Source organism: Dipodomys ordii, unplaced genomic scaffold, assembly GCF_000151885.1.
Source record: "Dipodomys ordii isolate 6190 unplaced genomic scaffold, Dord_2.0 Scaffold56, whole genome shotgun sequence".
NCBI lineage: Eukaryota > Metazoa > Chordata > Mammalia > Rodentia > Heteromyidae > Dipodomys > Dipodomys ordii.
Genome location: NW_012267272.1, coordinates 2,442,536 through 2,467,130, shown reverse-complemented (window position 1 = coordinate 2,467,130; position 24,595 = coordinate 2,442,536). Strand labels below are relative to the sequence as shown.

The 24,595-nt window shown below is 38.1% G+C and overlaps 1 protein-coding gene across 1 annotated transcript in view; it reads right to left on the bottom strand.

Moving 5' to 3' along the window:
* Exoc4 (exocyst complex component 4) overlaps positions 1 to 24,595 on the bottom strand; it is a 691,471-nt gene that overhangs the window by 106,272 nt on the left and 560,604 nt on the right. Inside the window, exons 13-14 of the mRNA XM_013021696.1 lie at positions 21,705 to 21,860; positions 182 to 360 (exon numbers count right to left, since the gene is read on the bottom strand). Of these exons, the coding sequence (XP_012877150.1) occupies positions 182 to 360; positions 21,705 to 21,860 (335 nt within the window). The remainder of the gene's footprint in view (positions 1 to 181; positions 361 to 21,704; positions 21,861 to 24,595) is intronic.

Sequence of the window (24,595 nt, the reverse complement as noted above, 5' to 3'; positions counted from 1 at the left end):
TAAATAAAAGGTCTAAGAAGACAGTGGCCAGTTCTGGTGGCTCATACTTGTAATTCCAGTTACTGGGAAGGGGCAGATGGGGGAATTGTGTTTGGAGACCAGCCTAGGCAAAAGTTCTACAGATTCTGCTTTAGCCACTCTCTTTTCAATCATCCTCACAATAGAAAATTCCAATACTTACTCTGAGATGTAGAAAGATTGGAGAAAGCTGACTTGGTTCGGCCTGCCAACCATTCCAGGCTTTCATGCATGTTGGCCAAGGCTTTAAGGTCACTGACATCACGGAGAATGTCTTGTGGGGGGATAAGTTTATCACCCAGGTTCCCAATTAGAACTTCAGACTCTTTGCCAAAGGCTGCCCTGAAAAAAACAAACAAACAAAAAACCAAATCAGAAACACACTTCCCTTACAGCATGGCAAAGGAAGGGATGGACAATGCTTCTTAAGGCACAGACAGCACAATGACCATTATAATCTCTACTTCACAGCATGCTCTCTCTCCAAGGTCTAACTTTGGGAGGAAACCATTGCATGCTTGCTTAAAATTATTCTAGCAGGAGAAAGAGTTCTTAGAACAAATGAAATGACCTCAGTGGCTATATCTCCTGCAGGAGCAGCATGGGCCTGAATTACAGTGACAGCCCCTAGGATGGCTTCTAGCTCTCTTGTGTAAGAGAGGTTATTTCTTTGTTGCTTCTCCAGCTGTGGAATCTGATGTACAGCTTAGGATGCCAAATATATACCTGCTTTTCAGCCTAAAAATAGAACAACCAAGCTCATCTGGGAGCTACAAAATATTTTGTAAATGTTTAAAGGCTAATTGGAGCCGGTCTCTTTGAGAGAACAGATTACAATTGAGGATGACTACTAGTTCATTCATTTATTTATGCGAAAGAGGATGTGAGCCAAAGAAATGATAAACGTTAAGGTATTTTTGGAAAGAAAAATAAGCAAACAAATAAACAGTGTTGGAGTTCTTTTACTAACAGGAATCATAGAAAGAGGTAGGTTTCACAAAAAGTCCAGTCTTCAAAGACATTTTGAACCTAGTCACTGAGGTGAAGTGCAGAACACAAAGCCTGGAATTTGCTAAATGCTCCTTAAGTTGAGGTTATCAGTATTTTGAGGTTTGTTGGGATGCTGAATAAAGTTAGTTACAAGGGAGCAAACACTAGGAAAAAGGACTCTGATGTTGTTGGGGGTCAGTGTGCCCAACTTATAAACAAAATGAGACACCATAAAGACTCTGGTAGATTTCCCTGCCTCTCTTACTGGTGTGATGGCCAGGTGCATATTAACTATGTCAGATGAGCTTACAAGAAAGCTGTCTCCACAGTGTTCTTTGCTGGCAGGAACTTGCCTGGCCTCCCTCCTTTCTGGAATTGGAATGCAGCCATGGCAACTGGGCTGCAGTAGCTCTTCTGAAACATCAAGTGACCTTGAGAGTGAAGTCAGTGCTGAGAATAATGGAGCCAGGCCATAAGAGGGCACCAGACACTGATGACATCATGGGGCTCCGGTGCGGTCCCAGACAATGCGCTTCCAGGCAGCGTGTCATCAGAGAGACAATGAACTCCTCTTTGCCACTGATATTTCCAGTTTCTGTGACTAGCTGCTAAATGCAATTACAAACTGACACACTCCTCTAATTAGCATAAGTGATCTCATCCTCTAAAAACTTGGTCAGAAATTAGATGCTACTGAAAATCTAGTTACTGGGAAAAGCAAAAACTATGTCTCCATCATGAGCTGAGTCCACAAGACATGGATGGGTAATATCTTTCCCTAGGCTATCACTCAAGTTGTAAATATTTATCTTCTTAATCTGCCCTTATAAATAAACTCTTCCAGCCCCTTAATTATTTTTGATAGCTATAACACTCTCTCTCTCTCTCTCTCAATGCCTCTGAGCTAGTGGTTAAAAAGCAATGAGGGAGGCAGAAGGCTTTGAAAGCCAGGCTTAGAGACATCTTTATGCATGTAGGTATAACCCTGGTAAAATGTGACCATGAAGACAAGTGCATGTACTTAGAAGTGAGATCCCAAGGCAGGGATCCATGGGCCCTCGGCATGTCTGTGCTATGTGGCTATGTGCTGGGTGCGGCTATGTCTGTGCTGCCTGATGAGCTCACTTCCCTGTGGCTCACTGAGATTTGTTTCACCTCCTCAGATGTGCGAGCAACAGACTGAGAAAAATACAAACTGCCTCATGTTGAATACATAGTAGACATCTCATTTGACAGGAATCTATAATCTCCCCTTAACAACCTGGAAAGAGCACAGAAATCTTGACATGGGGAATAACTGATTGACACCATAACCACTACACACAAAAAACTTATTCCTTGGAGGATTTGTATGTGTGAAAAAGCTTGGTGGAAGATTTTTATGCGTTTCAATAACCTTAGAGGGATGGGCTTAGTTGTCTGACTAGCTGATTTTTTTTCTTAAACCTTCTGATTTATGAAATTATAGCATATCCAGGCTATGAAAAACTATGGAGTCAATACAAATTATATAGCAGAGAATACTTGGTATCTATAGAAAAATATTTAATACAGCTTATTATATTGTATTACTAATAATTATATATAAATTGATTAAAAATGGCTATCTATATCCTCAAAATGTTAACCATAAAACTAGACCATACATTGTGCTTTTTGTATTTTCTACATTTTTTTCAAAAACAGGTTTACTTTTTTTTTTTTGGTAGTATTAGGGCTTTAACTTAAGACCTCAAGTTTTTTTTTTTTAATTTTTATTCTTTCTTTTTTTTTTTTGTTTTTTGTCCGTCGTGGGCCTGAACTCTGGGCCTGGGCACTGTCCCTCAACTCTTCAGCTCAAGGCTAGTGCTCTACCACTTGAGCCACAGCACCACTTCTGGCCTTTTCTGCTTATGTGGTGCTGAGGAATCGAACCCAGGGCCTCATGCATGCAAGGCAATCGCTTTACCACTGAGCCACCTTCCCAGCCCAAGACCTCAAGTTTTTTAAGCAAGCGTTCTACATTTGAACAACTTAGCCAGTCTCTCTCTCTCTCTCTTTTTTGTCAGTCGTGGGGCCTGAACTCTGGGCCTGGGCACTGTCCTCAGCTCTTCAGCTCAAGACTAGCGCGCTACCACTTGAGCCATAGCACCACTTCCGGCTTTTTTCCCCCTATTTATGTGGTGCTGAGGAATCGAACCCAGGGCCTCATGCATGCAAGGCAAGTGCTCTACCACTGAGCCACTTTCCCAGCCCAGCCAGTCTCTTTTTTGTGTTCATCATTTTCAATATAGAGTCTCATTTTATGTGCAAGTGATTGGACTGCAATCTTCTTATTTATGCTTCCCTTGGTTGAGGAGATTACAGGTACCACATGCCCAGCATTGAGTATGATGGAGTTGCAGGAACTCAGTGTACAACTACCAGATCTCCCATTTCTAACTAAGCAGGATGACAAACTTGAGCCAATGTGTGTGGTAATATTTACTTTTTAGTAAACGGAAGTACTGTCAGCACAGCAGACAAGAGTACATGGGTATAACTGATACTGGAGTTCAGTTGGGAATTGAGGACACTGGATGACAATGGATCTGAATTGTGGCTCTAGGTTTGCTAAAGATGCAATGGATATCCAGAAAGACAATCATCTGCATTTGAACCAGAATTATTCCCCCATTTTTACATAATTTTAATCTTTTTATTATAACAGTATTTAATGAAGAAGTTGCGTATGTCTTTAGAACTTACATAACACATCGGGAACAGCAAACTTAAGGTGTGGGGTAGTGAACCCCACATGGACACCCCCCTTCATAATTGTGGCCTAATAAGCTCACAGGAAGCCTATAAAACTGAATACCCGTAAGCCTCTTAATCTTCATTTTTAACCACACACTTTTTGTTCATCTTTAAAGGACTTGATCTGACAAGAATTCATTTAAGAAAATTTTGCCAAGAGTGTTAAATCTGTTTAACTTAATTTTACCACACAATTATAATCTATAAAGAAGTCTGACACGAATTCATTTAAGGGAATTTTGCCAAGAGTGTTAAACCTGTTTAAGTGAATTTTACCACACAATTATAATCTATAAAGTCTATCTGACAAGAATTCATTTCAGAGAGTTTTGCCAAAGATGCACAAAATTGTCTCCATTTAGTCTTTAAATAATTCTGTTAGCCACTGAAAGGGAAGAAAAATCTGCAATTTCAGCAGACTAAATGAAATTATGAAAGAACTATAAATGGTCTCAGCAGTGATTGATTTGCAGATTTGTGCTATATCTGCTACATGACAAACACGCTTGGGCCCATCCCTCTCTCTCCTTGTCCCCCTATCCATCTCTCTTAACACTGCTTCCCACTGCAGGGCCCAGCTCCGAGACAGTGGCTGCAGGAGCCTGGACATGCTGCCGAAAGGGTGAGTTCCCAGTGACACAGAACAGAGTCAGGAAGGGCAAGAACCTGCTCGCGTGGCAAAGCAGATGGTCAGAGTCCTCCTAGTGTGCAGCAGGCAGACTACTCACCCAGAACAGACGCTCAGGGCATGAAAGGACATGGAAAACCCCTTGCCTGGAAGGCTCTGTCAGTAGATCTATGAAAAGTCCTATTCACACTCATGGCAACCCACCCCACAATGCTTTTGATACTTATTTTATGGCAAAACAAGTGAGGCGAGACCCCAACGTCTTCAAAATCGACTTGGTCCTTGTGGAGCTGGCTTGCCAGGGGTCAAGTGGACTAGACAGACTTCAGCAAGGACACCAGTTGGAGATGACTTATCAGGCTACCATGCTAGAATGCTTAGACTCAGGGACCAATATATAGTGTTATTTGTGTTTGTGTGTGTGTGTGTGTATGCCCCTAATAACAAAAAAAAAAAGTGTCTGGTAAGTTAGGATTAAAAGTTGGAACAGCCCCCTCTCTCATTAGTCATAGTATTCTTTTTGCTTTTTCTCCTGTAGCTTTAGGCTAAACAAGCTAAACTGGTATCCAGGAATCCTTCCTCTGGGAAATAACGACAATGGAATTGGAAAAAGTTGTCATCTGGCTGTTTTTTGCTTCTCACACTACTGAAATAACAAGCAGAAAAACTGGTTACTTAGAGTGGTTACCTAGAGTGAATGATGTGATTTGCCAAGGGAAAAAGTAAGCTGCTTTTGTGTAATAGAGGCCCACAGGCCTATGTGGGATTCATTGGGACCCTTCTTAGTACTTCAGTGTCTATAGAAAAAGTTAAGTAAATACCATGGCAGCTCAGCAGAGGCAGTTCCACTAAGAATTCATTGTCTTTAAGATACAAGGCTAGGCTGGGTGTGGTAATTTGTAATCCCAGCTACTCAGGAGGTAGAGATTTGGAAGAGGATCACACTTTGAGACTAGCAAAGTTAGTGAGAACCCCATCTCAATCAATAAGCGCACAAATTGTGACAGTGTTGTGAGAGGTACAGGCAGGGGGAATCTGATCTAAAGCCAGCCCTGAGCAAAAACTTAAGACCTTACTTTAACAAAATACGAAGGGCAGTGTCAGCACAAATATGTAAAGAACTCTTGACAGGCTGGCAGAGTTGGCAGAAGGTGAGGACAACACAGAATAAGTGGCTGAAGCAGTGACCGGTACCATACTACCTTACGATCACTAACAGGAAAGAAGACTTCAGCAGCTGTACATCATAACATGTACAGGGAAATAGGTTTCCTTTTGTTCATCGCTTCTGTTTATTTTTATTATTATGCTCAAATACACAGTGCATATGTTATAGTGCATATATAAATACATATATATAAATAAATACATATAGTGCATATGTTACCATGATATAGATGTATCACTTAAATGGGCACATTGAAACATACAATTCAGTGACATGCAGTACATTTACAATGCTATGTAACCATCGGTTTCCAGAAGCTTCCTGTTTTCCCTAACGGAAAGTCTGTACTAATCAAACACTAACTGTCCATTCCCTCTTTCTACTACTGTACAATGAATTTGCTGATTCCAGATAGTTCATATAAGAGAACTATCTGGTTCTTTGGCAACTTTGCATGTTTCTGGGCTCGTCTCTGATCTTGAACTTAGGTATGCCATATCTAGATTTTGTTTGTTTGAAATATTTGGTATTCATAGTATGACCTTTAGTGCTAGTACTACCACTTGAATTCAGAGACTGGGTGCTGTCACTTAGCATTTTTGCTCAAGGGTGGTTCTCTACCACTTAAGCCACATCTCCACTTCCAGCTTTTTGGAAGCTAACTGGAGATAAGAGTCTCTCAGACTTCCTTGTTCAAACTGGCTTTGGACAGTGATCTTCAGATTTGCCTCCTGAGTAGTTAGGATTACAGGCTTGAACCACTGGTGTCAGGCTTTTATTCCTTTTTAAGGTTGAGTAATAATGGCATCGTATATGCATACCATATTCTGTTTACCCACTCACCTGTGGATCAACAACTGATTTGTTTCCATCCTTGGGCTTGTATGACTAATGCACACAGGAACATTTGTGCATGTATCTGTTACAGTCCCTGCTTTAAATTCTTTTTGTTGTATACTTAGGAGTAGAACTGATATCTTACATGGTGATTCTAGTTGCAGTTTTCGATGAGAAAGTTGTTTTCTGCAGTGCCTGCAATATTTTACATTGCTGCCAACACTGCACATGGCTTTCAGTTTCTCTAATCATTGCCAACATTTGCTATTTTCTGTTCTCCTTTTTGTTTCTAAATAATGGCCACTCTAATGGATATGAAATGTACTAACTGGTGTTTTCCAGGAGCAACGTTTATAATAATTAACTTCCAATTTAGTTTAGAAGTTACCATAGATGCAGAACTCTATCTAGATTGCAGAGGAGGTCTGTGGAGTAACTGGACTTGGGATGACTGCAGTCACGAGGCCATGACTGGCGAACTTCATGTCTCTTTATGAGGGAAAGAGAGGGAATGTCTTTAATGTGATGAACAGTTACTTTGTATTAAGCAAAATTAGGAATTTTTAAAATTCAGGTAGGGTGAGAATTACCAAAAGGATGGAACACAGAAGACCTACATGCTCTGCTTTAAGCTCCATCACTCTTACCCTCCCCCTCCTTCTCTAGCCCACAGTGTGGGAGGGGAGCCTAACCCTTCCCGGCTGTTCTCCAGGCTCCCAAATGGGTCCTCCCAGTTAGAAGCCTTGGTGGAAAACTGGAAGACAAGGGAAAGGGAAAGCCAGGGTGTTTATACCCTTTTTCTTCAGACAGAGATATTTCGAGCAGTGGCGGTATCTCCTCCATGGCCTGGCTTCTAGGATGCGCTATCTTTGAGTGCTTATGGGCGCTGCAGGCACACCTTTTCTCATGGCACTGCAGCTAAGGGGTGGGATGGTGGGAGGAAGTAGTGGTGGTGATAATGGCTTCTAACTGTGGTTAGTCTGTCCATTATCTTCATATTTCTTGTGTGGTGTTTAGATCCTTTATTTCCTAGTGTAACCAATTCCCTGCCATTACATTTTCTCTGAGGTAAGTAAGCACCTGAAAGAATTTTGTATAGTCCACATAAAGACTTTGGTTTATACAATATGTAATAATGATATTTGACTATATATAATACTACTGAAAATTGATGAAATTCATTGACAAGAGGATTATGTAGTATCGGTAGGGAAACTGAGACAATGGTGATCTAATGGGTGACCTAATTAAACATCACTTAGGCAAAGTTTAAGCTGATAAAGGTTTGGTCACCTACCTTGATTCTTAGTAACATGAGTCATTCGTATGAGACATGCCTAAATTTGGCATCATTTCTGCTTTACAGTTAACTCAATCTTCAACCCTTTCAAAACCTATTTTACCCATTCAAAAATAATGGGGGCAGCACCATGCTGATGGGTTCTTCAATTATGTTTTCAAAAATTGTTTCTCTAAAACCATCTCTGTAACCCCTCATCAATAGAAAGTAACAAAATTGTCCCATTATCTTGATTACTCTATTATTTCATTTTCCTCCTAGAAACTGCTGAAGCTCATCACTGACTCCATCCTTCAACTGATGGCACTTCAATACACACTGCCCTGCGAGCAGCTACTCTTCCTATTTACTAAATAATTGCTCCTCCCCATCAGTTTGTCTCCTCCTTCAGTGATCACAATGGATGATTTTGCATTTCTTTTCTTTACACCCTGTACTTGTACAATTTAAGAACTTGCCATGTTGTAGACTAGCTACCTGAAGCTACGCAGCCCAAGTGTGTAGAGCAGGAATGGGAAGGAGGGTAGAGATCGAAGTTGAATGGTCAGATCATGTGATAACTCTCTTTAGCCTTTTGAGGAAAATAACCAAAATGTTTCACAGTAGTTTTACCAGTTTCCATTTTTAGTAGTGGCATATTATGGTTCCAGTTTCTCACATCCTTGTCAACACTTGGTATTATCTGCCTTTTAAATTACAACCAGCTACTGTATAAGAAGTAATATCTCCTTGTGGCTTTGTTTTGCATTTTCCTGATAATGATTTCTTCATGTTTTAACCATTTGCATATCTTCTTTAAAGGAATATTTATTCTAAGTCTGCTCATTTTTTTAAATTTGGATTTACTTTTTATTATCAAGTTGTTCATTTTTTAGCAGATATTTATGAGAAACTTGCTTTTAATAAGGCCTGGCTGTAAGCCTAACTGTGGGCGCTAAACTATCCTAATAGCAATGGGTACATTTAGTGCTTAGATTTTAGTTTCTAAATGACATTTCTCTGTAAAGGCCCTGAGATACTTGGAAGGAATAGCTGAGTCTAGGCTTAGAAATGAAAAATACAAGGTGGGTGTTATCTATTTTGTTCTATTAGAAGTGGTAAAAGATTAATGGGGTCATGTTGGAAGAAAATGAGATTTCTTCCTGGCTATATCTGGGACAATTTTGAGTCTCCAAAAAATAAATAAGTAAAAATAACAGTAATAATGACTTCTGTTTTCAGTCATGATAGAGAAACTGGTATTAACTTAGTTCTCACACCATGGCCAGCCACAAAAATGGGTGAAATAGTTAAATAACTGTTCAGTTGTTGAACAATATAAAATATAATATAAAACTGACCCCTGAGAAGAACAGTGCAGGAAACAACACCGCAATTTATCATCTGCCATGATCTAGATTTTACTGTGTATGTATGTATGCAGATATATACACATATAGTTACAAATGTATATATATTACAGATAAATGATCTAAGTATGATACGCAACATGTGTACTGCATATGTATATATACTATCTATGTACATGTATATATATAAATATATTTATCCTTATTTATGTATATATAATATATATTATATATTTATATACACATATACTTATTTACCTGTTCTAAATAAATATAAATGATAGTTATGCTAGAAACCAGGGTTGAGATCTGGGCTGTGACTCAAGTGGTAGAGCATTAGCCTTGAGAACAAAAGCTCAAAACAGACAGTGCCTAGGCTCTGAGTTCAAGTCCTTGGACCAGTACAAAAAAATGAATAAATAAGTATCTGGAATATCTCTGAATATCTGAAATTTAAGCAAGTTGGGCCAAAACAATCTGTACCTCATAAAAGGAAATCACAAGGGAAAGATAACATTTGAATTGAATGCTAATGAAAACATAACATATCAAAATTTGAGGACAGCTAAAGCAATGCTTATACATAGATGTGTAACTCCAAAAGCTTATATCAGAAAAGAAAATACAGTTAGGAACAGTGATTTTAACATTCTTTAGAAGAAGCTAGGAAAATGAAGAGCAAATTAAATCCAAAGTAAGCAGAAAACAAAAATGAAGAACAGCTAAAGGGGAGAGAAAAATCAGCGAAGCAAAAAATTGGGTGTTTGAAAACGATAACAATGAAAACCTCAGCAGTTTATAAAATTGATAAAATCAGAGACTGGCAAACTAGGGTCTGCAGATGAAATCTGTGGCTACTTCCCTCTTATACCAGCACAGCAAAGTAGTTGTGGGAAGACAGGGCATGGTCCCTTAAACTTAACGTATTTTCTTTGTGCATTTATGGAGAGTTAGCAATTTTTTGTCTGACATAAACTGATCAAGAAAAAAAGTAATGGGACTAGGAAAGTGGCTCAGTGGTAGAGTGCTTGCCTTGCATGCATGAAGCCTTGGGTTCAATTCTTCAGCACCACATAAAGCAGAAAAAGCCAGAAGTGGCACTGTGGCTCAAGTGTTAGAGTGCTAGCCTTGAGCTGAAGAACTGAGGGATAGCGCCCAGGCCCAGAGTTCAGGCCCCATGACCAACAACAACAAAAGAAGAAAAACAGTGAGGGAACATATATTGCCAATATTAAAGACTAAATAGGGAACACTACCACAGATCTTACAGATTTTAGAAGGATAACTAGGGAAAATTTTAACACTGTGACAGTGACTTCACAAATTCCTTGAATTACTTAATTTGCAAAATGGGCTATAGAACTAGGGACTACAAATGCCCCTTTCTATATTTTAAAGATTGAAATAATTAAGAAAAACTTTCCCCAAAGAAAACGCAGGTCCATGTGATCTTTCTATCAAACATTTAAAGAAGAAGTAACAACCATTTTCAGGTAAGCTCTTACAGAAAATAAAGACTAGAATGAAATACTGATAAAGATATGAAGCATATCCTTTCATATAACATTGAATCTACTCTAATCTTATGATCCCACAATTCTGCTTCCACATTGTTGTTCAAAAGAATAGAAGCATATGAGGACAAAAACATTTTCTAAGAATTAATTAGCCATACGGAATCATTTAGAGCAGTTTTGTTTATAAAGGATGGAAACTGGCCACAACCCAAATGCTCACTAGTAATAGAGCAGAATAATGAATTGTTACATGTGTGTATAGATTGTCAAAGTGTGTCCAACTGAACACTAAGATCTGTGGTGCTTCATATATTTAAATCATCTCAGTAAGAAAATTAAAAGAAAAATGGCCATAACTTTAAAACTGAATTAAAAATACATGGATACATCACAGGTGACTATAAGAGAGAGTAGGAAGTAGAGGAAAAGCTGTTGTTTTTTTTTTAATAAACAGCTCTATGGATGACATTTATCTATGGGTGTTGACTAAGACTAGAAAATCACAAAGTCTCTGGGAATCATTCTTAAGATTCCTAGTTAGTAACGAAAGGAAATAAAAGAGAGATCTGGCAGTCACTACCTTACTCAAATGGTCAGGCTTAGCTTTGCCAGGCTTTGGGTGAAGTGATAGTATGGGGGGTTTAATTATTACCCATAATATGTTCCTGATAGAACATATCAGGAGATAGCTCAGGATATAATCACAATGAAGCTGCTAGATGAATCCAGACATGTAGTTGAAATCTAACCCCTCATCCTGCCCCACTGCCGTACCAATGTTTAAACTCAACAGCTCTGGACTTGCTTAGTTTACTTTTCAGCTGAGCCATGCTTCCAACCTGGCTTTTTACTGGTAATTTTAGAGATGGAGGCTCTCAGACTATTCTTCCCAAGACAGCCTTGAACTTTGATTCTCCTGAGCTCAGACTCCTGTGTAGCTAGAATTATAGGCATGCATTAATGGTGGACAGCTTCAGGGACATGAAAAAGTGGAAGGAATTGTTGAGACTGATGTATGTTAGCGGAAACTAGAGATATAATATGTGAATCTCTACTGCATCTTTTTTTTTTTTTTTTGGTCCGTTCGTGGGGCCTGAACTCTGGGCCTGGGTGCTGTTCTTCAGCTCTTCAGCTCAAGGCTAGCGTTCTACCACTTGAGCCACAGCGCCACTTCCGGCTTTTTTCTTTTTGCTTATGTGGTGCTGAGGAATCGAACTCAGGGCCTCGAGCATGCAAGGCAAGCGCTCTACCACTGAGCCACCTTCCCAGCCCCTCTACTGCATCTTACATTAAAAAAAAACCTACCTAAGGTAGGTCCAGGTGGCTTATATATATAATCCTGATCAGGATGCAGAAGATCAAAATTCATTGTTAGCCCAGACCTTAAAGGTGGAGTGACTCTTACGGCCAATTAACCAGCAAAAAGCCAGAAGTGGAAGTGTGTTTCAAGTGGTAGAGTACCAGCTATAAGCAAAAAACCTGAGTGAAAAGCTCTAGGATAAGCAAACTCTCTCTGTCTCTCTCTGTCTCTCTGTCTCTCTGTCTCTCTCTCTGTCTCTCTCTCTGTCTCTCTCCTCAAAACAAAAACCTAGCTGACATTTTAGGGATGCAATTGGGGAGGTATGATATATATTAACCACAGCTTTTATAGAATGCCAATTTTGTTAGATGAGGTGTGATAAGCAGAATGACTGTAGGAACTATGATTATGTCACTTTAAATGGAAAAGGAATTTTACAGATGTGACTGAGGTTAAGAACCCTGAGCTAGGTTGACTATTCTGGATAATGTGGGTGTGCCAAATCTAACGATACGTGTCTGAACAGTGGACATCCTTTCCAGCTGTGGTCTGGGAGAGAGAATTGATCAGGGAAGGGGAAGAGTTGCTCTCTTGCTCACGTTGAAGGTGGAGACAGACCACAGACTAAGGAAGGAGGCTGGCTTCTAGAAGGCAGAAAGGCAAAGAAAGGGATTATCTGTTAAAACTTCTGGAAATAAATAAATCCCTGCAGATAAATAAATAAACACCTCCCTTGATTCTAGCCTTGTAAGACTTGTGTTAGATTTCTGATCTATTGTAAGACAATGATTTTAGCTGCTAAGTTTGTGGTAACTTCTTAAGGTCCCAGCATAAATAACACATCTAGTAAAGATATGGGTCCCTATTAGGTTATCTTTTCTCCTGAGAGATATATGCTCTAGTACTGAAGAGCAACAGTTCAGATAGTCTGTCAAGAGGGTAATAGGTGAGTACATGTGGAGAGAGTTTAGTTGGTATGGAAACGTGAATAGCAGATTGAAGCCAATGTATGGTATATATGTATTTAAAGGATTATTTCAACTTGTCAGATTACAAGCAATGAAAAAGTTTAAGGGCAGGGAAGTAAAACAAGGAATGAGAATTAGAAGGGCCATTGCTGGGCATTTCAAAATTAGCATCTCTCTACAGCTCTGTCCAAACTAGGAGTTAGGCCAGCAGTCTCCTGGGAATCACCTTAACGGCATCTCTCGGTAGCACACTGAGTTTCCAATCAATGTCTTGAGTTTCTGGGAATGAACGTTTTATAGAAGGTATAAAACAACATGTGTGCTGAGAAGTTAATGTCCCAAATTAAAATCTTGAACAGAATTACTTACAGCAATCAGAACTCTCAGAAACTATTTCTGCCCTTCAAATGTCAGATCCAGAGAGATGAAACATAGAACAGCTGTCAGCCATGTTTGGATAGGTCAAAGCCATGGACAAGTAAGTGCCCATTTTCTTCTGGTAGTCTTTCTGTCCTTGTTGAATCATTTTGGGGAGGTTTATTTGTTGCGTTCAGCTTAGTGTGCACAGAAAAACTATTGCACATAATTGAGCCTTTTCAATAAGAAGAAGAAGAAAGAAGAAGAAAGAAGAAGAAGAAGAAGAAGAAGAAGAAGAAGAAGAAAAAGAAGAAGAAAAAGAAGAAGAAAAAGAAGAAGAAGAAAAAGAAGAAGAGAGCCTGTACTTGGCCAGGCAGCCTGGGAGAGGAGCAACAGTTTAGAGACAGAACTACGGGCACCACTCTGTTGAAGGCAGCTTTGCTAGCATAGGGGTTTCTATCTAAAAGAAAGACACAAAAGCCAGAATCCATGGAAAACTGAATAGGTAGCAAAACACCAAAGTTCAAGCAGCGATTCTCCAATTAAAGGTCAAGATTTTAATCATAGGTCAATGTAGCTAGCTTTGTGATAAGTTCAAAAGCATGATCATGCAGAATTCATTATATTAAAACAACTTTTTTACTGTTTGACTCAGACTTGCACAATTTATATGAGAAGAAATGCCTTAAAATTTCTCTATAACTAAAGTTTTAATGTGTCATTTTTCCCTGGCAGCACAACTTTTGATCTTTGTCCATATCATTAACACTACATTCTATACATTAAACAGCTTTAGTTTACTTCTGATTAATTTCCAATCATTAATACAAAAGTGTAGTTCACTTTTTATGTAAATAGTTTTGTACTCGTCACTAAGATTCCAATGCCATCCAAGTGTTTTTTAATTGACGGGACATGCAGAAGTAAGCAGTTTTTCTTCTAGCAGCCTCCATGAGTTATGCATTCATACAAACACTAGTTTCCCATCAATATATGTCTTAAGCCTCATAAGAATATCAGTGTAAGATTAACATAATCAGTAATCATTTATTGTAAGTTGGACATGTCATATCTTGGCTTTTCAACCACAGAGAATGATGAAAGGTTTAACAGTGGAAACTGATATAGCACTGAACACCTTCCTATGAATATTCCATCCTACTGAATATTCTAGTTATTTCCCAAATTATCATTTAGTTTTCTCTTACAAAAAGTCTAAATGAGGAAAGAGCCACTCAACACTCCATCTTCGGAAGTAACAGTGAAGTGCCAGATCTTCAATCAAGGCAGCTCTCTTCTCTCAAGGGAGAAGGCATGAAGAATGGCTTGGGCAAGAGTTTTAGAAGAAAGAGAGGTATGGATAGGCCAAGGACACACTCCAGAGTACAGTAAATGCTGTGCATAAAATGAGCAGCAAAATAAACACAAATTAAAGATCTTTTTCAGAGACAAAAACATTGGAATGGCAGTGCATTTGTGTAGAATTAGCAAACTGGCAGGAAATACTAACCTGATTTGAAGATGTATGGAATTTTTTTAAAGCAATTGAAAATTTAAAACCAAGGTAATAATTACCCATAATGATAATAGATGACCCCTGTCTCACTCCTCCTAGATACTACCCTGTGCCTTATAAACTACACACACACACACACACACACACACACACACACAAACACACACACACACCTCATTTCAATTCTTTCCATGATTACATTTATCTCACTAAATAATCTGCAGAGACTGGTACCTGTTGAGGTATTGATTTTAGACATTTTATTCTGACCTCTTGCTCAATGGATGAGTGAGGATTTAGTAAAGTTATTTCCCTCTCCTTGGTCCCAATTCCATCATCTTCCTCTCTCTAGTATAATTATAATTTTCATTGTTCTAACGGGCTCTGACTTATCATAATATTTTCTCCTCTAGGAGTTCCATTCCTCACATTATACAATGTTCTAAACACCTTTTACGATGTGGCTGTCCCCAGACTAAGAGCTCTTGGTCCAGGCAGGAAGCAGGATGGTTTGCAGGAGGGGAGGACCGTTTCTGGGAGGAGATGCAGGAGGATCTGATACCTGAGCTGAAACTTGAAAGCTGAGCTGCACAGGCCCCGGGTAGATGGGATGGTTAGTGCTACTCCAGGAAGGATGGACATGATAGATAGAGCCACCAAAAAAAACCCAGGGGGGGGGGCAAAGAAAGATGGATATAAGTAGGCAAGTCCTTTCTCACCAGGCAGGCAATGTCAGCCTGCAGCTGACTGGGCAAGTTGGCAGCAAGCTCAAGATTCATCAAAAGCTGAATCACTTGTCCTCATCCTGATCACCCACCCTGTTTCACCATAGGGATTTGGCCCACCACATGATGGAACAGCTCACGTATCAGCCACAAGGGCTAAGAGGGGCTAAGTTAGAAGGGTAATAATTTCCTTGTATTAAAACTTCACACAAGAGAAACAGTATAGCTAAACGAACACCTAAATGAAGAACAGTAAACAGTTCCATGCTCTGAAATCTGAAAGGAAATAAAATATTAAAGAAACCAACAAGTAAGTACCTTTTAAAATGATACTAACAGGATGATCATTCTTAAATCGTATCAAAGGAGTAGCATTTGTGTATTTTGAAAGGGAGATTTTATGTTTGTGTTTGTTCAAAACTATACTGCCAATTAACATTCTTTTGCTAAGGAGAGTCATACCATTTTGATATAATAACAAAATGCCTAATTCAATCATCTTGGACATTAAGTGATGTATGTAGCTGAGTCTACAGCTAATGAACTGCTTTTTTTTTTTTTTTAACAACCTTGAGATTTAGATCTGCTTCTCATTCTGATTTGCCTGGCAATGTCCCACAGAGATCCATGATCTTCCTCTTGCTTAATTGAGGAAGGGAAGAAGAAAAAGCCAACATTTTAGTAAAGCATTTTATACTTCTGTACTTATTTAAAACATTCATATTTTCTGATTAATCTTTCCTTGTATAATTACATTTTAAAAGTCATATTAAGCTTACAGAGATAGTGAAATAAATGTCTCCATTCAAATGAACATTTTGTTCAAGATAGCTTAGGTCTTTTTTCCCTTGTATCACCTCATTCATTGCTTCTTCACATTTATCTGAAGATTTTTAATAGCTGCAGTTAGCTGGAACCTTTTAATAGCTGTTGCTTTATATTATGTTGGGAACCTTTCAAAGAGAAATTCTTGGAACATTATGCTCTCCTTTATTCAGACTATTTTTATATTTAACTATATTCCTACATTGGATAGATATCTACTTCCTTCTGAATTGTCTAATCTGAATTTCATGAAGTAACTGGACAGTATAGACTATGACAGGAAGAAACAGCATGAAGAGCCCCAGGCCCATGAGATTCCCAAGGGGAAGGCTACTCTGCACCCTAAGAATTCTACTGCCTTTATTTTAACTTCTTTTTCATGAAATACATAATATAGAGCTCATGCTAAATATTTTCTTATTTACTTAATCTTCTTTTATAATTGCATAAAGCAACAAAAAGCAGTATATAAACACACCAGTCATTTGGTACTCTAGATAAACTAAAAAGCTACTCAGGAAGTAAATATAGCTAAAAATGTCTTCAAAGCTCTCTGCCCTACTCAGGATTGCGTCATCCTCCATCTGAAACATATGTAATAGACTACATAATTTTTAAGTATTTCATTTCCTTTGTTTTGTCTTTCTTTTTTTTAAGAGTAATTACTTCTTTTTTTTTTTTTTTGCTTTGAACGGGCTTCAGTTCCTCATTCCTCCGAAATGTAAATAGGCATATGCTGTTTAACTATGTGTTACTGAAATATAAACCAAACATTACTGCTTGTACCTGTAATCCTAGCTACTCAGGAAGCTCAGGAAGATAGCAGTTTGAAGCCAGCTTGGACAAAAATGTCTATCACTCTTACCTCCAATAAATTATCCAAAAACCAGAAGTGGAGCAGGTAGCTCAAATGGTAGATTGCCATCATTGAGAAAAAAAGGCTAACGGGTAGTGTCCAGGCCCTAAGTTCAAGCCCTAATACTAGCACCAAACTAAACCAAACAAACCCCAAACTGAAAACAAAAACATATGTAATATAATGAACACCAAACATATTAGCCAAAATCTAGAATCAAAGTGCCTATAAGATACATGCCTATGGCATTAACTAAAAAAATTTAATTATCAGACAAGATTATAATGATGAATAAAAATGAATAACTCAAAAGCCCAAAAATAGAAACACTTGATCCATTTTTACACTGGTTGACCACAACGTGGTGCCCCTGGGAGCCAGTTTATGTAGGTTTACACGCTCCTCTGTCATTTGGTGGCTCTGTGAACTTCAGGAAGTGACTTACTTTCTCTGAACTTGTTGAATAGGAACAATAATAACTCTTGGAAACTAATAATTCTGCCATACATTGCTAGGCACTGATAACTCTTGTTAAGATTGTGAAGACAGATTGCACAATGGTCCAGAGCCTTTTTTTTTCAATTGGTCTTGGGGCTTGAAGCCAAGCCCTGGGTGTTGTCCCTGAGCTCTTTTTGCTCAAGGCTAGTGCTCTATGAGCCACAATGCTACTTCTGGTTTTCTGGTGGTTAAACGGAGTTTCATGCTCTTCTCTGCTTGGTACTGAACCATGACCCTGAGATCTCAGCCTTCTGAGTAGCTAGGATTACGGGCATGAGCCATCAGTACCTGGCTAAGAAATTCAATTCTTTATCACTCATCTTCTGTCTGCTATAGTTCAAGACTAATTTGTAGATTTTTATGTATTGCTTGACCTAACTTTACCCCCTAGAACACAGATTCTGCCAGTCATACTTACGAGCTTTCAAGGCTGGCTCTAGAGAAATGCTAGGTATTTTTTGAAATCAAGGGGCTTTCAGTGAAATGGGTGAAAGGTTTGGGAGGGTTGTTTAACACATGGTCTCCCCAGCTCCGAGACATCTCTTCTCTTCCTCCTTTACGCTCCCTAACACCTTCCTCTTCCTGTTAATTACACCTTCAGAAAGTAGGGCTGTCTTTTATCAGCAGATACCATCTCAAAAGGAAAAAATATACAGATAATATATGGCAGGTGCAAAGACAATGGGCCAGACAGCTTGCTTTCAGCTTCTTTGAGAACAAAAGGATATTTGCTATTTTTCTTTTATCTATGAGAGCCCTGGCTTGACCTGCTTTTTCCCTTTTCCTCAGAGCTAAACCTGGAAATAATACATCTTATTTTTTTAGTTAAAAAAAAAAACAAGTAGAAGAAAGGACCTTGCTTAGTAATGAGGGGGACATAAGCTTTATTCAATGTAAAGGGCACTGGGCTCCATATTCATCGCTTCACCAAACAGACTTCTGAGCTTTAAAAACTAATTATAGGAGGACAGTGTGACTTTTTCAGTCCTTTTGGCTTATGCCATGTTTTGAGGTACTCTAATGTACTACATCAAGCCTGGCTGTTAACTCTACCACACTGGAATATAAATGAAGTACCCCCACTCCTTCTTGCTCTCAACTTCTAATCTGGAGAAAGAATGTGACAGTTTAAGAGGAAATAATCAATCACAGGTAAACAAAACAGGCCTAAAATTTGACTTCTCTTTTGTTTAAGCAAATAGTTTGTTTTTAAAACAATGTCTCTATGCAAAAACCTGAGCGGTCTCTCAGGCATAATATTCAGTAAAAGAAAACAGTTACTATGATCCTAACTGTATAAAATTTAGAAACAAGTGAAACTAAACTATGATGATAAAAGTCAGAATGGTGATTAACTCAAGGGTAGATCTTTTGGGAACACTAGAAAAATTATGTGTTTTGATCTGGGAGGTAGTTACAGAATATGTCATCACAGCAAATTGTACTGCATGCAAATTATATTAAAATGAGCAAATATTAGCTGGTGTGGTAGCTCACACCTATAATCCCAGCTACTTGGGAGATTGCAGTTCAAGCTCAGTCACGGCAAAAAGTAAGACTCCATCAAAAAAACTGAGCAAAAAAGGATAGATAGCAAGTTCATAATTTAGCTTAAGTTTCCATCTTCAACTTTAAGATGGGAAGTTGAACAATACAGTGAAGAAATCAAAAGTCAGGAAAGCCAGAACTTTTTTTAATTCTACTTCCTTTAATTCAAAGAATGAAGGTGGTACATAGGTTCATCAATTTGGGTCAGTATTCTCTTCCTGGAATAGAGCTAGAAATAGTTTTAACTCTAAGCCATTCAATATAATTGATAAAAATGATTAAAAATCCTCTGCAAGCAGAAAACATGATTAAGAAATTATATGGTAATAAACAGAGGAAGAACGATGCACACATTCATTTAAAGTAATTTGTAAAACTGGAAAGAATAAATTATTCCCTAGTTATTTCTTTTAAGGTAACTATTATGGCTACTAGATCTCTTAAAAATCTGGCAAAAGGACAAGATTTCTGTGTAAAACCAGAGCCTTACAGCTGACTTTTGTCCTGAGGTATGTTGTTATTTCTACTTGGAGTGCTAATCAATCTTTCAATCATTCTGGATTTCTCCTGACAGAACACATCATGAAGAAACTCTCTACTATTTAAGCCATGATAATGTGATCTAAAGTGAAGTACTAGGAATAGAAACAAACATTTAATAGTGAATGATTTATTTTGAATGCTGGGAATGCATATTTATTGCACCCCAAGTTTTAGAGGAAACTGTCTCTGTGGCTTTTATATAAGCAAATGTTTCCTAAATAGGCTAAAACATGTCTTAGCCATAAAATAATTAATATGTCCAAGTTAGTGAAAGTTTTTGAAGCTTTCTTAGTAAAGGACACCACCAAGAGAATAAAGAGACAACACATAAAGAAGCAGATGATTGGTCTATCTACAACAAAGCAGTTTCAAACCAACAGACAATCTAATTAAAACTAGAGGGGCTGGGAATGTGACTTAGTAGTAGAGCGCTTGCCTAGTAGCATGCATGAAGCCCTGGGTTCAGTTCCTCAGTACCACATAAACAGAAAAAGCTGGAGATGGAGCTGTGACTCAAGTGGTAGAGTGCTAGCCTTGAGCATGAGAAGCTCAGGGACAGCACCTAGTCCCTGAGTTCAAGTTGCAGGACTGGCAAAAAATAAATAAATAAATAAAAGTAAGGAGAAAATGATTTGAAAATGTATGTTATGGAATAGAATACTAAATGGTCAATAAATACATATAAGTACACTGAAAGTTGTTCCACTTCATTACTGATGGGAGAGATGCATATTAAAGGACAATCCAATGCCTCAGCACACCTACTAGAATGGCTACAATTAAAAAGAGGGAAAATAACAAGTGTTGGTGAGATATGGAGCAACTGAACTGTCCCATCCCACGGTGAGGGTGGGTGTAACTCACAAGCACTGTGAAAACTGCTCAACTTTGTGAATTAAGCTCAACATTTGCATAAACTATTACTCCAAACTTCTACGCCTAGCATATACTCCACAGAATCACACAGGTATCTCACTGACCCTTGATGATGTCCCTCATCAGGTTGGTAGGAGTATCTTTCATTTGTGCTGAAATCTTTCAAATGAAGTCTTTGAAAAAATTGGGTACTCTCTTTACCTTTCTATTTCTAACCTTATTGTATGACACAGTTAACTTTGTGAGATTTATTTATTTCCAGTTCTAATCCACATTCTGAGACAAGTGAGTCACTGTTCCAAGATAAATTGAAAGTGAGGTAATGTCCATTGCTTCCTTTACTCACTGGTCTTTGCTTCTATAAACAGATCCTATTTTATTTATTTTATACCATTATTATTTTACTTTGATAATCACAAGACAGTCACAATGAGCCCAATTTTAATGTGGCCAAGTATTGCCAGCTCATTCATCTCCTTTACACAGTTCCGATGACAGAGGTGAAAATCTTTCACTGTGACAGGCCAGCCATGTGAAAATGAATAGCTTCATCAAATTCCATGGTGAAGTAAATAATTTAAATTATACAGAGGTAAATGTTGAGTGATGCTGTTGATTGAGACCTTACTGTTATCAAAACAAGCAGAAGAGAGCAGACAACACAAGCCATGTAAATAAACATGAGAAGAATATTGGTTTGTATGTTACAGAAAGTCCAACTAATAATCTTGACCTGAAGAAACATGTCCAGAAAAGTGACATTCGTTATACTAGCAGGAACCTTATCTTATTGTCATATTCATAGGGATACATAGTCTATAACTGCTGAACAAATGAATTATATAGTGTCTCCTATATAGAGAGAATGGTATTTAAATGGAATTTTATCCACTTTAGCCATAGTCCAGATTGGACTCATGTCAATTTCTTCTTTCTACTGTTTTGAGCGTAAGGCATAGATGAAAAGTAAGGTAAGGCACAGGGCAAACACATTTTCAAATTAAGTAATTAATCTTTTAGAATGATAAAATTTCATGTAAGAAAGACTTGGTTACACATGAATTTTTCCTGCTTAAGTTTAATGGAACTTAGAAACTAGGTCTTTACCTGATGAAATCTTCTTCCTCTTCTCTCTTAGGCCTCAACTGTTTGGGCTGGGCCATGTTAATCCAGTTTGGTAGCGATTTCAAGAGTCTGCTGATATCATCATCTTTTGCCCATGATGCACTAATAACAAGTTTTTCTTCTGATTGGACGATGCCCCTAAAAAAAATCCCAACATGAGATACTTTAGCACAAAGCCTGGTATTTAGTTAGCATTTTTCATCTGTCTTTGCTGCAGGAGAAACATTTGATTCATCTCTCTTCTTAACGTAACTCAGTACCTGGCTTAGAAGCAACAATACTCATTAGTAGGTCACATGGGGAAAATCCTTTCTACATTTCTGTTTCTTAATTGTTGAGTAAAATTCATGAAAACTGGTATTACTACCTAGTCCTTCATATCATTGTTAATCCTTTAAGATTAATGTGAGTGCCTGGTAGGTTTGAGGGACAGATCTTCCCAAAAATGTATATATGATAATATATATGTATATATGAATAGATACATGATGACATCTAGAAGTGACAAAAGTTTTACCAAGGTTGTTCACGGCTTCTTAGTTTAAACTATCTATTAGTTCTACTCAAAAATATTTTTTGAACTGTGGATACACCTCTATTTAAAGCAAATCTACCATCATAAAGAAATCCTGTGCTCCAGATGTCAGGCAGAAAAAGTCTTTGATTATTTCTAACTCCAGTGGGCTTTGGCTACTGACCTACGGTTGATGGACTTTGAGTCCTTTAATAGGGCCCATGGGTTGGGTTCACTTTTAATACTGCTCTTCCCAGAATGAATCTTAAAGGTTCAATTCACCTAAGGGTTCAATTCCAACTTAATTAAAAAACTTCTCTTTTGGCTCAACATTTCTGCTGCTATAGCTAATTTCAATTGCCTAAAAATCCTCAGCAACACTGATAATACAATGTCATTTACATACAAAGGGGAGTCTAATTAGCTGAAGATGACCAAGACTTCAGGAAGTTCCTATCATCACAGATTGGAATATACTTTGGTGTTAAGAGTCATACTGAGATACATTACACACACCTAACACATATATATGATACATAGTTAATAAAAGTTCCTGGACCCCAAACAGACAAATTGACATTTGTGGACTCCTGACACCTGACAAAGCAACCTGGTCCACACTGTAGGCAGCAATATTGTGTGGTTCTAAAATAAGTTAGAATAAGTAAGAGAACTATGGGTGCTTTCTGTAATTGTACTACTAACAATGCACATCCATAGAGATGTAAAGTTCTAAGCAGAGAAACATTGTCTCTCCAGTCTCTCAGATTGCTCTCTCATGAGTCCTTTTCCTCTTGTTACTTCCTTGCATCTTTACTCTGATACAGACTAATCTCACAATCTAACTTTTACAACCTTATTTGTGGGGAAGAGTGCAATCTTATAGAGTGTCACCACCTCAGACTATGATATCACAGTGTCAGGGGACCCTCACTAGTCTTTGACTTTTCTTTTTTTGGTACTTGGGGTCTGAACACAGACCTCTTGTTTGGTAGGCACTCGACACCCTTGAGCTCCACTTGGTGTCATGTTTGTGCAGGGTTGGCCTTGACCTTCCCTCTCAAAGCTGAGATTACAGCTGTGTGCCAATTCTGGCTTACTGATTGACATGAATTCCTTCTAATATTCTTCTCCAGAGATGTGATTCCCCCCCATGTGTTAGCCTACTGAGTACCTGAGATTATAGATGGGAATTATCCCAGGCCTGAATATTTGGACATTTTTGAAAAGTGTCTCTGGTCAATTATTTCTGGTTCCTATTTCCCTTAGGGACTATTAAAAAAATAAACCAAACAAGAGCAAAAAAAAAACCCACCCTCTTTTTCATTTTATTACTTAACCTCATTGCTTATCCCCAATCCTTTTACTTAAGATCTTGGGGATGCTCAATTATTCCCTCTTTTCAAGTATTTTCATTTTTTTCTTACAATATATTCTCCAGAGTTCTATGTTAGTTTTCCAAATAATGCACACATAATTTTCTTCAATTCAACATTCTTTTCTAGCTCTTCTCTCTTCTTCACAGACCCTCACTAAATGAGCAGTCTTTTCTTGGTCCCATTGAAGATAGAACAGTGCCTTGCATAAGATGCAGTTCCTTGTCTCTCTGTCTAGTAGGTGTTAAAATGCTGGTCCCTAGCTACCGAGGCCCTGTCTGATACCTGAACTTCAACTTCAGCTCTTAACTTCAACATTTGCTTATTACTAAGCTTTTTAATTCATTTGTTTTAATCACAGCATCTTTTATTAAATTTAATTTTATTGTCAAGGTGAGTACAGAGGGGTTACAGTTACATCATAAGGTAGAGAGTACATTTCCTGTTGAACATTGTTAACCCGTCCCTCATTTTTCTCCTACTTTCCCTCTCTCCCCCAGACTTTCCCCTTAAGCTGTAGTGTTCATTTCTAACACATTGTCTTGTGAGTACCACTGTTGCATTGGCTCACCTTTGTCCTTTGTCTCACTATTTTGTTGTTCCCCTTCCTTTCCCTACAAAAACAGTGACAACAGGGGATAAACCATAGGGAAACTATAGGGGGAAAAAGAATGAAAGAAAAAAGAAATAACCTCACATATTACATTAAAAACAGTAACAGAAAAAAATCTCTTGTTTTCATATCTAGGAGTTCATTTCACTTAGCATCATCTTATATACTCATATGTACATAGCTATTGAGCTATTGTGATCCTCTTCTAGGACTATCGGAGACATAAACTAATTATTACAAATGAGGGAAACTATAAGCCTATGTTTCTTTAGGTCTGGCTTATTTCTTTTTTTTTTTAAATTTTATTTTATTTTATTTGTGAACATACTGTACAGAGGGGTTACAATTGCATGGGCAGGATAATGCGTAC